This window comes from Berghia stephanieae, chromosome 3 (assembly GCF_034508935.2).
Source record: "Berghia stephanieae isolate SIO BIC M18660-M18661 chromosome 3, UCSD_Bste_1.3, whole genome shotgun sequence".
Classification (NCBI taxonomy): domain Eukaryota; kingdom Metazoa; phylum Mollusca; class Gastropoda; order Nudibranchia; family Aeolidiidae; genus Berghia; species Berghia stephanieae.
This window is the reverse complement of record NC_088362.1, coordinates 86,149,249-86,163,191: the sequence shown is the minus strand read 5'-3', so window position 1 is coordinate 86,163,191 and position 13,943 is coordinate 86,149,249. Positions and strand designations below refer to the sequence as shown.

Below are 13,943 nucleotides of genomic sequence, written 5' to 3'. Positions count from 1 at the left end.
AGATATAAACTAAGCGGAAAAAAGCATGTTGCGTAATGACATATTCATAAGTTTATTTTTAGGCTGTGTCATTATCCCCAGACGCCTGTCTGGGGATAACGAAATTTTGTTATCCCCAGACATGTATTTGAAACTCCGCTCTTGTAAACAGTTATCCACAGTCCAGAATATGGAATGTTTCCAAATGCACATAGAAATAAGGAAAGTTAATAAAAAAATCTATAAAAACATAAAATTAACCAATCAGTTGTTACTACATATACTCATATACACAATATGCGTCGACTTTCAAGTGGGTGTCATGGCCGAATGGTTTAGTCGTCTGCTCTGGAAGTTTTACCAGAATCGACGTTTCACAGCGTTATTTTTACCTCTGGCAATTTAATTACATAAATAAAATGACAGAATGAATGAGAATGAAAAAGTTCAAATAAATTGAAACGGATTCACACAAAGGCAGTTTGTCTATTTTAATTCGTAGTGTTTTTATGCACCTCCGTTGACGGTGTATCTTAACGGATCGTTTTTATACACCTCCGTCATGCATGCGCATTCCACCCAATTTCATTAGCGATATTGTGTTTCTGTATTTGGACATGGCGAAAGTTATATTGTGACATCTGTAGGATGTTTTTGTTAATAAATTTATATAAAAATAATAATAATTTAAAAAATCGAAATATAAAACCAGAAAATAGAAGTTGCATTGAAGGTAAAATCATGTTTTAGAAAGACCTATTAAATGTGATGAACAGTCAGGTGGCTCCGTAGCGCAGATGTCAGACTCCAACCTTGAAAGTACCGGGTTCGATTCCCATTGTTGACATTTATTATTTTTTTATTGACTTTGTTTTTGTTTGCTTTTTTTCTTTCTTTTTTTTTTTTTCAAAAACTTTTTATTATGTTTTTAAAAAACTTCGATTTTAATTTTCCCAAAATTATTTATTTATTTGAGATCAGTATTTGTGTGCCATGTTTCTTTTTACCTTTGATTTTTAAAATTATTATTATTATTCTTTAATTTATTATCATTGTACATCGGTAATCACTAAGCAGCGTGCTAAACTACAATCTAAAACTATTTAAACCTCATGGATGTATGCAGCAACATTTTCATTAATTTACCATCAGGGCCAACTGAGGTGTATAAAAACGCCACCATTTTAATTAGAAGGAACGTTCTGGGGATAACGAAATTTCGTTATCCCCATACACATATTTGTAACTCCGCTCTTTTAAACAATTATCCACATTCCAGAATATGGAATGTTTCCGAATGCACACAGAAATAAGGAAAGTTAATAAAATATCTAAACATAAAATTAACCAACATTAAATCAGTTGTTACTACATATACACAATATGCGTCGACTTCGAAGTGGGTGTCATGGCCGAATGGTTTAGTCGTCTACCCTGGAAGTTTTACCAGAATCGACGTTGTGGGTTCGAATCCTGGTTCCGCCACATAAAAAAAAAAAAAAAAATTCCGACTTCTTTTTACAGAACGTTGCAAGGGTAAATGTCCCATCCATCCTCCCCCCACCTCTTTTTTTTTTTTTTTTTGCGAGTCTATTCTTTTCTCCTTTTTGTTTGGCCTTTTGTTTCGTTTCTGAGCATGAATGTCTTAAAATTGTTTTTATTTTAAAAAAAAATTATTGTTTGTTTTTTTCTCCTCTATCTGATCATTTGGTCGCTCTCTGAATATTTCTGTTTGTTTGGTTTTTAATTATTTATTCTTTTTAGACACTTTTTGAGATCGGAGTGGGGACGAATATGACAATTTGCTAGAAACTAGAAAGGAACCAAGAGAGAGAGAGAGTGTGTAAAAAAAGAGGTGGTGGGAGGATGGATGGGACATTTATCCCTTGCAACGTTCTGTAAAAAGAAGACGGAATTTAAAAAAAAAAAAGTGGCGGAACCAGGATTTGAACCCGCAACGTCGATTCTGGTAAAACTTCCAGGGCAGGGCAGATGACTAAACCATTCGGCCATGACAGTCCACTTCGAAGTCAACGCATATTGTGTATATGTAGTCACAACTGATTTAATGTTGGTTAATTTTATGTTTTTATAGATATTAACTTTCCTTATTTCTATGTGCATTTTGAAACATTCCATATTCTGGAATGTGGATAATTGTTTAAAAGAACGGAGTTTCAAATATGTGTCTGGGAATAACGAAATTTCGTTATCCCCAGACAGGTGTCTGGGGATAATGACAGCCTATTATTATTACTATTACATCATTTGAACTGACAATTAATATAATTTATCCCCCTCCCCCCTTCTCTCTCAATGTGTGGGGTTTTCAGGATTTATAACTAATAGAACTTCTTACCATAAATATTAAGAATCTGACTTCTTTGGCATTTTGTTGAAAAATTGTCTGGCAAGCTGTCTGTGGTCTAACAAACTGGGATAATTCACATATGGGCCTGTGAATAATAACAGCCTTAATTTATTTGAATAACCATATATGCATTGCATAATAAATGTGTTGTCATATTGTTTTCTTTTTAGGATCCTGAACGCAAAGAACAAAGGAGGCGACATAAATTTGGCACATTGAGTAATCCAAAACATCCCATCACTGATGTAGACTTAAAAAATTTATACAAAAGGTTGGTGTATTTATTTTTTTGAATTTTAATTTGTTAAAAAAATTTAAAACGAGACAAATAGGTTTGGGCCTTGGGGCAGTACCAAATGACAATTCATTTTACCCCATGATTCTCTTATTAAGTCTTTATCCTCGACATCTTTGTGAAAAGTCGGTCTTAAAATTTGAAATACATGTCTCAGAATATGGAAACACTAATCCAACACATGAAATAACCAAAGATGAAATAGCTTATAATGTCAAGAAAAGTGAAAAGGAATATAACATTAATAACATTGCTCGGACAGCAAATTAGACCAGGATATACCATCTATATTTTGATTAATTAAGTGTGTTAGGATTGTTGTTGAGAACAATGTCGAATTGATAGATTGCTTTCTCCGAAAGGTTTTTACATATCCACCAGAACAGTCTTAGATTTCGCTATTTCAAGTGTTTTAAAATTATTTTTTGTCATTTGAAAATATGTATTTAGTCTTATGTTTATAGTTTGTTGAACACATTATAATCAACTTCCCCATTAAATAAAAATTCTTTGTTTTCATGGTAGTTTTTATAATTATTGATTGTTAGTGAAATGGTTCAAATTGTCTTGCTATATATCACTCTTAACACATTCAAATTCAATTATTAGGGCAAAACTGAATATTAGAGTTGGCATGAATAATTTGTAGGAATATACATATATTGCACATGTTTTTTCAGCCTTGGAATTAATATAGATAAGATATCAGAAGATCCTAATGAATGGAAGCTGGAGGCCATACGTATGAAGGGTATAGAGAATCTGACAACGCCAGAAGTTTTGGAATACTTTAATGATTATGAACCCAAGGAGGTAGATTGGCTAGATGATACAACATGTGAGTATTTTACGTTTCCCTTCCCATGTTTCTGGGCAATTTGCTTTGCTTAACCGTCGGCTATAATTTATATCATTTATATTTAACTACAGTGAATGACATTCTCAAAGGAAAGGCATCTTCATCTAGAAATGTTATCAAGTGGAATAGGGGGCAGTAGTATAAAGGATTTCTGTGATAAATTATTATTATTAGGTTTTAAAAATTCAAAACACACCATTTATTATTTATTTTTACCTGGAACAAAAGTCCTCAAACCAATAACATGTTTTCTTATAACATTCAACTAATTGAATGTCTTAAATCATGTTTAGCATTTTAAAAATTATGTCCAAATGAAAAGAGCAAATGAATTTACAGGACTTGGTTTATTTATTGCATTGTTGAGAAGTCAGACTCACGACTTATTTGACTTAATCTTACCTTACGTCATGGAGAATGGATTCATTAACACATTTGACACCACGACAGTATCCATATTTTTATTTAGTAGTACCAGGTAAAAGCTGAAGTAACTGCATTGATGTCATTGTCATCTTGTTGTTGGGCCAAGATTGCCCCCTCAGATATCTAGGTGATGCCGTTTAATTAGGCACTCAGATCAGGGAATATCGCCTTTGTTAAAGTTAAATGACAAAAATGTATAAACAGGTCAATTTGGAAAGTCAGCAGGTCTTGTTTCGTTGGTTACAACAAGAGATGAAGTGAGTAGAAAAGTGCCAGAAGACAATAGAGAATAAAAATTTTCGCGGCGGTGGTGGGGTTTGAACCTGCGACCTTATTGGTACGACAACTAAGCCTGGCAGGTGAGAGCGTGGCTCTACCGTGTGAGATATCCACGATGCTCTCACCCCCCGCAAAGAGGAAAAAAACGCGAAAATATGGGACGCTTTTTCGGCATTTTTTTTCGACCTTTGGTTGTATCTTGCGTAATAAGTGGATTAAAAGATTGAAACTTGAAGAGCAAATTAGGATGGTGTTTTGTAAAATATGGGAAAAGTACTCGTCATATTCATATGAAATTTTACAACCAAAAAGAAGAAATGTTCATGTATTACCTTGTCAGTGACAAAACCTCCACACCCGGTAGTTTTAGAAATATTTTACTCCAAAGAGTAAAAATCTATTTTTAACGGTCTTCTGGTAATCGCACAAGTTTTGTCGCTTGACATAATCTAAAATGACCTTTTTTCTAACTGTGTGCCAACTTTCAGTCATATTCATCGATAAACAGCGTCGTAATTAATTTTTAAAAATAGCATATACGAAACGGCTTTGTCCCATATTTTGACGCGAATTCGGGCACTTCGTGAGCGAAAAAGAGGCCCAAAGATTTGTGCGGGATAGTCATTGCTACATTGTATAATCAATCAAAATCGCATAAATCTCGACATTTAAGACAAGATGGATAGAAATGTTGACAAGCAGGCTAATTTTCATAGCAGAAATCAGTTTGGTTTTCCACGTGGATTACACACACACACACACACACACACACACACACACACACACACACACACAAAGATATACTCTTTTATTAATTTAGATTTCTTTGTCTCAAAGCTTGTTTTACAAATAAGAGCTTTTGTATTTGATATAATTATGCATTATACCATCTTAATATTTACCATATATATATATATATGTTTTTTTTTTACAGGTAACGTCATGTTTAACAACAAATTGAAAGCAGCAAAGGCTCTAATACATTTGAGTTCCAGTTTGACTGAGGTTCGCATTGCAGAATCCATTGTCGATGAACAGCTAGAGGCTGCTAGAGGTGTGCATTAAACATCACTATGCTGTGCTGCTACTTCTCTTTCTTTCTTTCTTTCTTTCTTTCTTTTTTTCTTTCTTTCGTTCCTCTTCTTCTTCATCATCATCCTTCCAGTATTATTATTATTATTATTATTATTATTATTATTATTATTATTATTATTATTATTATTATTATTATTATTATTATTATTATTATTATTGCTTGAGTTGCCAATTCCATAATTTTTGTTTTTTTTCAGGGATGTTCCCTTTTTAAAGAGTTTTCCAATTGTAAATGAACCATTACAGGCTTTTAAAAAATCAGTTTATCCTTGTTTTTTGTATTTTTTCTATTTTACTTTTTGGGTTGTTGATGATTTACTGACTCTGATTTTTTAAAGGTCTGCTTGGTTTTAACTTAAATTGTTGTTGGCTTATTATTATTATTATTATTATTATTATTATTATTATTATTATTATTATTATTATTATTATTATTATCATTATCATTATTATCATTATTATTATTATTATTATTATTATTATTTTCTTTATTTATATTAAAAATTCATTCATCATCATCATATCTTGTCGTGCCAGTGAGTCAGCCAGTCCCGGGCAGTCTGGTTGCATTCCCTCAGGTCAGCATTGGTGCAGTGAGGTCCCAGCGAGCATTCGGACAGGATGTGGTCCATGGTCTGTCTGGGGTGACCGCATGGGCATTCAGTGCCCGGTGAGATTTTCCATTTCAAGAGGTTGGTGGCGGTGTTTCCCACCTTTGCTCTAGCTCTGTTCAACGCCACCCAGTCTTTTCTCTTGAGGTCTGTGCCTGCTGGGAGCTTTTCTGTTGGGGGCTGGAGGGCATCGTTTGCTGTCTTGTCCCATTCTACCCATTTGTCCAGGCGGAAGAATGCTGAGTGGTCTGGGTGAAGGCTCTCTACTGTGAGGAAGCTTTTCCTTGATTTGAGCCTGCTTTTGGGGCAATTGTGGTCATGAAGGGGGTGTCTCTGGTCCATTTCCTGTTAGTATTTTTGTATTTGGGCATGAGTTTCCCTCCGGATGTGTGGTGGGGCTATTCCTGCTGCACGGTAGACCAGTGGTAATGGTGTTGCTCTCAGCTGGCCCGTTACGATCCTGCAGGCGTTGTTGAGCTCGGGGTCTAGTTTGGAGGCATGGCATGATCGGGCCCATACAGCTGAGCAGTACTCCGCAGTTGCGTAGCTGAGGGCCAATGCTGTGGTCCTTAGAGTTTTAGGGTCAGTTCCCCAGTTCATGTTTGCCAGCTTTCCAAGGAGGGCATTACGCATGGACACTTTTGCCTTGGTCTTCCTCATGTGTTCTCTGAAGGACAGAGTCATTATCATGGTCGCATGTGGTCATAAATTTGACTCCATGGTCGTAAAAAAGTCGTAAATTGAAGATTCAATGAATTGAAATTTTTAATAGTTTATTGAAGAATTAAATCTGGCAGAACCAAATTACGAATGCGTAAGGTGATGAGGCTTCATCTAGGGGCTGCCATTTTGAAAATCCCAGGCACCGATCCGACAGTCTAGTCTGACCGTCGTAATGTCCTTTTGTGATCATTTTGCTTCCCAACTGATGTTTGAGAGACTCCTCTGATCAAGTCTCTTGGGTACTACTCTGACCCTATGTGAGTTCACCAAAATATTAGACCATGGGTAACACCAACGCACACACACACTGTCCCCCCTCCCATTTTTGCATCTGCTACGCCTTTATCTCTGGAGATACTACTACTACTACTACTACAACTACTACTACCAGGCCTGAAAATTCTCAGGCAATTGCCTGAAATCAGACAATCCATTATTCTCTACTTCAGAGGACATCATATCAGACAAAATTAAATTTAAAGAAAATATTTGCTAAGGTACAAGAGAAAACAACCTGAATTAAAATTAAAAATTACAGGAAATGTAAAACGGTGGATGACAGTACTGAAACATATAGCCATTACATACCATAGTTACGTCGTGTAGCCTTTTTCTCTCTCTCTCTCTCTCTCTCTCTCTCTCTCTCTCTCTCTCTCTCTCTCTCTCTCTCTCTCTCTCTCTCTCTCTCTCTCTTATACATATATAAATAAATCCCTGTGTTATGCACTGTATTAATTTTTTGTGTTATTTAATAATATATAAACATTTGAGTGTATTGTGCTTGTGTCTGGCTGAGACCATCTTTAACTTTTTACTATCCCATTTTCTTTCTTTCTACTGGTGTTGATATGACCATAATGTATTACAAATCTCTCTTCTGTCTTCAAACGCACCTGTATGCACGTGACACACATACACACGCACACACACTTAATTCAATTCAATTTAAATGTTTAATGCAATTGCCAATATGAACATACATTAACTTAATATTTACGATTAACAAATACAACACACATGCACACTCAAAACAAAGTTTTTCACTTTAATCTTTCTGTACCTATCACTACATTCACTTTGAGCAGTCTCTCTCTCTCTCTCTCTCTCTCTCTCTCTCTCTCTCTCTCTCTCTCTCTCTCTATCTCTCTCTCTCTCTCTCTCTCTCTCTCTCCAAGTATTTACCCTGAAGTAGAAATTCTGTCCGTCCATTGTGATGGAGACTGAGTCATCTGTTTTGCAGTCAGCATTTGTCACGATGGCCACACCATCATTTCATGAAGCACTACCACTACAACAACCACCCCCACCACATCATCATCATCACTATCACCCAGCACTACAGATAGTAAAAGTAAGAATTCAAAGGAAGTGAAAACAGATTTTAAAAAAGGTGATATGAGCAAGCTGAAGGGTGATGCTGAAGTGGAGTCTGTTGTTTACTATTGGATGTGAATTGGTTTGAAAGCAATGCAGTTCCATTCAATACTCAATGTATCGTTTTGCAGCAAGGGTATCGCAGACCCAATCTCTTCGAGTGTTTCAGTACAACCCTAGTTGAAAGTGTGCCAGCAATGGATTTTTTCCCCTCAATATTTCAGAAAATCTTGTTGACCTTGTTTTCAAATTAACTTCAAATTATTTATTTGTCTCATTGATGTCATAACTTTACAGTCACACTGTTATCATCACTTTCCCACAGAGCCAAGTCCTCCCAAAAGTCCCAAAATCAGAAAGAGAAGATCACAGAAGGTCTGAACGATGTGCAAAGTAAGAAGCAAGACAAAGAAAACAATGAGAAATCCTCTGAGGTACAAGCCCCAGCTCGACCAGTGGTGCTAGATGAAACTGAAGATGAAATGGAATGGAACTTTGATGTTGACCCTTTTGACCTGAATGTGGAAGATCCCTTTGAAAAAGCAGTTACCTCATCTACCAATAACAAGAATCAAGAATCTGCCCCTGATAAATTTATTGTGTATACAGATGAAAATGGCTGTGAAAGAAGAATAAAAGTTGTACGTCGGCCATCCATTGATGGTAATAACCAAAAGAAAGATAAAATTGAGGGGGCAGATAGTAAAAGTAAGACTTCAAAGGAAGCGAAAACAGATAAAAAAGGAGATATGAGCAAGAAGAAGGGTGATGCTGAAGTGGAGTCTGTTGTTTACTATTGGATGTGAATTGGTTTGAAAGCAATGCAGTTCCATTCAATACTCAATGTATCGTTTTGCAGCAAGGGTATCGCAGACCCAATCTCTTCGAGTGTTTCAGTACAACCCTAGTTGAAAGTGTGCCAGCAATGGATTTTTTCCCCTCAATATTTCAATATTTCAGAAAATCTTGTTGACCTTGTTTTCAAATTAACTTCAAATTATTTATTTGTCTCATTGATGTCATAACTTTACAGTCACACTGTTATCATCACTTTCCCACAGAGCCAAGTCCTCCCAAAAGTCCCAAAATCAAGGAAGAGAAGATCACAGAAGGTCTGAACGATGTGCAAAGTAAGAAGCAAGACAAAGAAAACAATGAGAAATCCTCTGAGGTACAAGCCCCAGCTCGACCAGTGGTGCTAGATGAAACTGAAGATGAAATGGAATGGAACTTTGATGTTGACCCTTTTGACCTGAATGTGGAAGATCCCTTTGAAAAAGCAGTTACCTCATCTACCAATAACAAGAATCAAGAATCTGGCCCTGATAAATTTATTGTTTGTACAGATGAAAATGGCTGTGAAAGAAGAATAAAAGTTGTACGTCGGCCATCCATTGATGGTAATAACCAAAAGAAAGATAAAATTGAGGGGGCAGAGAGTAAAAGTAAGACTTCAAAGGAAGCGAAAACAGATAAAAAAGGAGATATGAGCAAGAAGAAGGGTGATGCTGAAGTGGAGTCTAAGTCACAAAAGGAGGACAAATCTTCAGATGTCAATAAAAAGAAAACTGGCAAATCTAAACCTGTGAAGAATTCCAAGATGGATGTTGACTCTGACTCTTCCTCATCTTCATCATCTTCCACATCATCTTGGGGATCAACTTCATCCAGCTCGAGCTCATCATCGGGCTCTGATTCAGACTCTTCTTCATCTTCATCATCTTCATCTTCATCATCATCATCCTCGTCTTCATCATCTTCTTCTACATCTATTGAGATGGGCACAGGGGAAAGAAAAAAAAAGGTTTGTGAATATTTGAAATATCAGGAGATCAAAAAAGACAAACAAAAATATTTGAACTTTGGTATTTTGTTGTTATTTGATGTTTCAAAATTAAATAAGAGACTAAAGTTTAGATACACCACTGGTAAATAGCATTTTTTAATTCTTAAAAAGAAGCTAAAGATTTTAAAATGTTAAGATCGTGGTTTTAAGGGGGGACCTGTAGTCATTTTTGGTTAAAAAAAATTTTTTCGGCCAAATTGGGCTAGTCCACTTTTCAGGTAGTTTAATTATTCTAGAATCCTAAAATATAAAGAAAATTTCATTTTTTCAATTAAAAACGTGTTTTTGATGCAGTTTTATAACGTAGGTATCCACGTTTTATTTTCTAAAGGTCTATATTGTCAAATGTTTGGGTTTTGACAACAGCTATTCAAAGCCTATCCACCCGGTCATGGCGCATATCGATGGAAAGCTTAGCCATTTCTCTTTTTCAATCTGGCAACATCGACATCATGATTATAAACATGAATTATCACAAGGTCAAATAGTGAATACCATTTATACAATGTCACGAGCTCTCATTGGTTGATTTGAGAGGTCAGGTCACGGTGCGTCTAAATTTAGTAACAAAACATGATTCCGATCTAAATTTATCCTCGAACGTGGCAATAGTGACCCACAATGCACCACGATAGCGCAATGGCCGCTCCCTGACTATCCCTGGCTTTGTTTACAATATTATGAATTCATTCGCTTTTGGACCTCACTCATCGCATTACAAGTTGATTTTGATGAACTTTGGTAATTCTTCACTCTATTCAAGTCACAGAATACTCAGTTTACAAGGTAAGCATAAGAAATACACCACATTTTAATTTATTGCTTATTCTTATAACTAAACATGCCTTGTGAGATTGTGTGTTTGTTCGACTGTGCATCAGCTGACACACTCGTTGTTATCGCAAGTTAACTTTATTTTATGAAAAATAACAGGGCCAAACAATAATAAAATACTACTCCCCCCCCTCCCCAAACAAAATCAGCCCTCCATGTCAGGCGATAAAACCTAGACCTGATCAGATGTTTCAAGGTTCGATTCCCAGTCAATATGTTTCCAAATTTGTCAAGATCAAGACTGTCAAGAGGGTTCGTGAAGTTCGTGCGACTCACAAGAAGAAAAGACATTCTCAGTCTCAGGATCAGGACCCTTTTAAAAAAAATACTTTTCATTCAGTTATTGTAATTATCTTTATTTTGGCTGATACTGCATACATCGTCCACACTTTTCAATTTTTTTTCTTTGGAGGTGGGGGGGGGGGGGATTTATATCGGAAAATTGGGTTTGGTATGTTATGTTCGAGAGATAGTGATAGAGAGGGAGAGAAAGAGAGAGTAAATATCTATGATAGATAATGATAAGGTCTGTAGTGGTAGCAGTTTTAGTAGTGTTTGAAATGTCTAGGATAATGATAATGACAATGTTAGATAATTTTTTTTTTCCAAATTATTTATTTTATTATTATTATTATTATTATTATTATTATTATTATTATTATTATTATTATTATTATTATTATTATTATTATTATTATTATTATTATTATTTTATTATTATTATTATTATTGTTGTTGTTGTTTTAAACTTTAGCAATGGCATTGGCATATGTGCCATTTTCACTGCAGTGAATTTAATTTAATTTTTTGTTTTCATCGACAGCTAACATGAAAGAATTCAGTTGACTGTACTGGTGTCCTGACAATAAATAAAGATGCTGGCTCAAGGGCTATTCTGGAAAGGTGTGTTGAGGCCCTCCTGTGGCAAACTGATCAACCAGCAAACCATCATCTGGGCCAGCACAGCAGAGTGTCTGCATGTACTTTTTGACACTGGTTAGTAATGTTTCCAAATCTCCATAGCGCCTTTACATTTTTGATTAATGATCAATAAAGTAAATAATCATTTTTCTAAATGAAAATGATAAAACATCATTTGAAATGAATTACTATTGAATATATTAACTTAATAACAGAAAATTGTTTGTCGCCAAGAGTTCTGTTCTGTGGATGTAAAAACAATGAAATTTCAACTGTGTTGGTGTGAATAATGACCATTTTATTTATTGGTCTTTCTTTGACAGATGCATTTTATGTCAATGACTTATAATGTATTTCCAAAAATTGCTAATGAAATATCTCTTCTTTTTTTTTACCAACCAGAGCAAGATCAACCCTCTTTGTGGAACTACGGTACTAAAAAAGCGGTGGCAAACAAGTGGTGTTGATTTTTCCTGCGTTGAGGCGAAAGGAATTTATTTCCAAGGGTTTGGGAAAGCAAATTGCTTTTTATTCTGAGCTATATCTATTTGCATCATTTAGCTGTTTTATTGTCTAAAATAGAATTGATTTTGCAGTTAAAATTGACTAGATATCTAATTTTATATGACTTGTCTCTCAAGCAGCATTGAAAAATGAGGGTAGCGCGCCATATCATATTTTACGAAATCATATTTCGAGACTTTTTAATATATCTAGAAATCTCTTTATAATCTATTGTATACAGTAAATAATTAGTTTTTGTGATTACAATAATGAATTCATAAGATATAAATCATATTTGACCTCAAAATTATTTTATCTCTGAATACGGAAAAAATTGAATTTTATAGTTTTTTTTTTTTTTTAGGGGTATGCGTTAGCGAATCGATTATAAATTTTTTAGACTTAGATTAAATTATAAAGTTTTCTTGTTTTCTTGTCCTATAATGGTCATATTTTGAAAGTTTGATGGATCATTTCTTTTACTTGCCTGCAAAATCAGTCTCAATGTCAAATTATTAAAAAAGTTTGCGCTTTCTCAAATTTCCGATTTATGTCATTTTCTGATTTTCTAGCAATCCTATCTTAGCCATTTTCCTTTAGATCATCTTCAAATTTATTCAGAATCTTTTCTATGATGTCTTTTACATCATGATGGAAGTTTTTGGGGTAAATTAATATTTAGCAATTTTATACATTTTTTAATTCATTTTTTTCTGTCGATACGCGCCAAATTTTCAGTCAAAATCAAATAAAAATTCTAAAAATTTTATTTTCCAGACTGTTGATAAATTCTTCCATCACGATATAGCTATTTATGTGAGAAACATTGTGTTTAAATTTGAAAGAAATTTATATGCTAGTTTTTGGTGCATCTATGTTAGAAATTTTAGGGTTTTACGTCTAATTTTAGCCTATAATGCCCCTTAAAAATGTTATTTAAAAAATTCTGAGTTTTTTTTTGGGTGTTTAACATCAAATTATACATCACATTATTAGTTTATGAGATTTAATTGATGAATTTTATAAATATAAAGCATATTTGATCGCTAAATAAATTTTTTTGTAAAAAACTGATATCATTCAATTTTTCCGCAAATTTTTTCTTAGGGGTATGGGTTAGCGAATCGATCATAATTTTTTCAGAATTTGATAAATGTACAAAATTTAACTGTTTTCTTGTTCTATATTGAATATACTTTGAAATTTTGATGGATGTTTTCCTTTGCTTGTCTGCAAAATTAACTTTATTATCAAATTAAAGACAAATTTTGCGTTTTCTCAAAACTCCATTTTGCGTCATTTTCTGATTTTCTAACATTCATATCTGGATTATTTTCCATCAGATTGTCTTCAAATTTGGTCAGAATCTTTCTTATAATGTGTTTTGTACCATGACGTAGGGGTTTTGGGGTAAACTAAAATTGAGCAGTTTTATGAATTTTTAAATCGAATTTTTACTGTAATTCCGCGCCAAATTTTCAGCCGAAATCGAAAAAAAATTCTTAAAAATTTATTTTCAGGACTATTGCTAAACCTTTACGTCATGGTATAGCTCTTGTTGTAAGAAACATTGTGTGTAAATTTGGAAGAGATCTATTCGTTGGTTTTGGCTGCATTACTGTAAGAAATTTTGGGATTTTTGGTCTATTTTTAGCCTATTTTTTCTCACTATGTTTAAAAAATTAATTTTTTTTGGCTTTTTTTGGTGTTAATCATCAAATTAGACCTCCTACCACCTTAAAATAACAAGGGAATAGCAATATTAGCATTACAATCAAAAATGGATTTTTGACTACAGGTCCCCCCTTAAACATGGAAACTCTAAT

At 34.2% G+C, this 13,943-nt stretch overlaps 1 protein-coding gene and 1 long non-coding RNA gene across 4 annotated transcripts in view; both read left to right on the top strand.

The window, feature by feature from the left end:
* Nucleotides 1-13,943, top strand: part of LOC144968704 (uncharacterized) — a 30,884-nt gene that overhangs the window by 771 nt on the left and 16,170 nt on the right. For both annotated transcript variants that reach the window (XM_078907310.1, XM_078907309.1), the window contains exons 2-5: nucleotides 2,521-2,621; nucleotides 3,326-3,483; nucleotides 5,144-5,263; nucleotides 9,074-9,816. In XM_078907310.1, coding sequence (XP_078763436.1) covers nucleotides 2,521-2,621; nucleotides 3,326-3,483; nucleotides 5,144-5,263; nucleotides 9,074-9,816 — 1,122 coding nt within the window. The remainder of the gene's footprint in view (nucleotides 1-2,520; nucleotides 2,622-3,325; nucleotides 3,484-5,143; nucleotides 5,264-9,073; nucleotides 9,817-13,943) is intronic.
* On the top strand, nucleotides 10,034-12,815 carry LOC144968705 (uncharacterized). Of its 2 annotated transcripts, none has more exons than XR_013644633.1 (3): nucleotides 10,034-10,599; nucleotides 11,516-11,688; nucleotides 12,016-12,815. It is a non-coding gene; the product is annotated as an uncharacterized LOC144968705 (long non-coding RNA). The 2 variants fall into 2 exon arrangements; XR_013644632.1 differs by having other exon boundaries at nucleotides 10,206-10,644.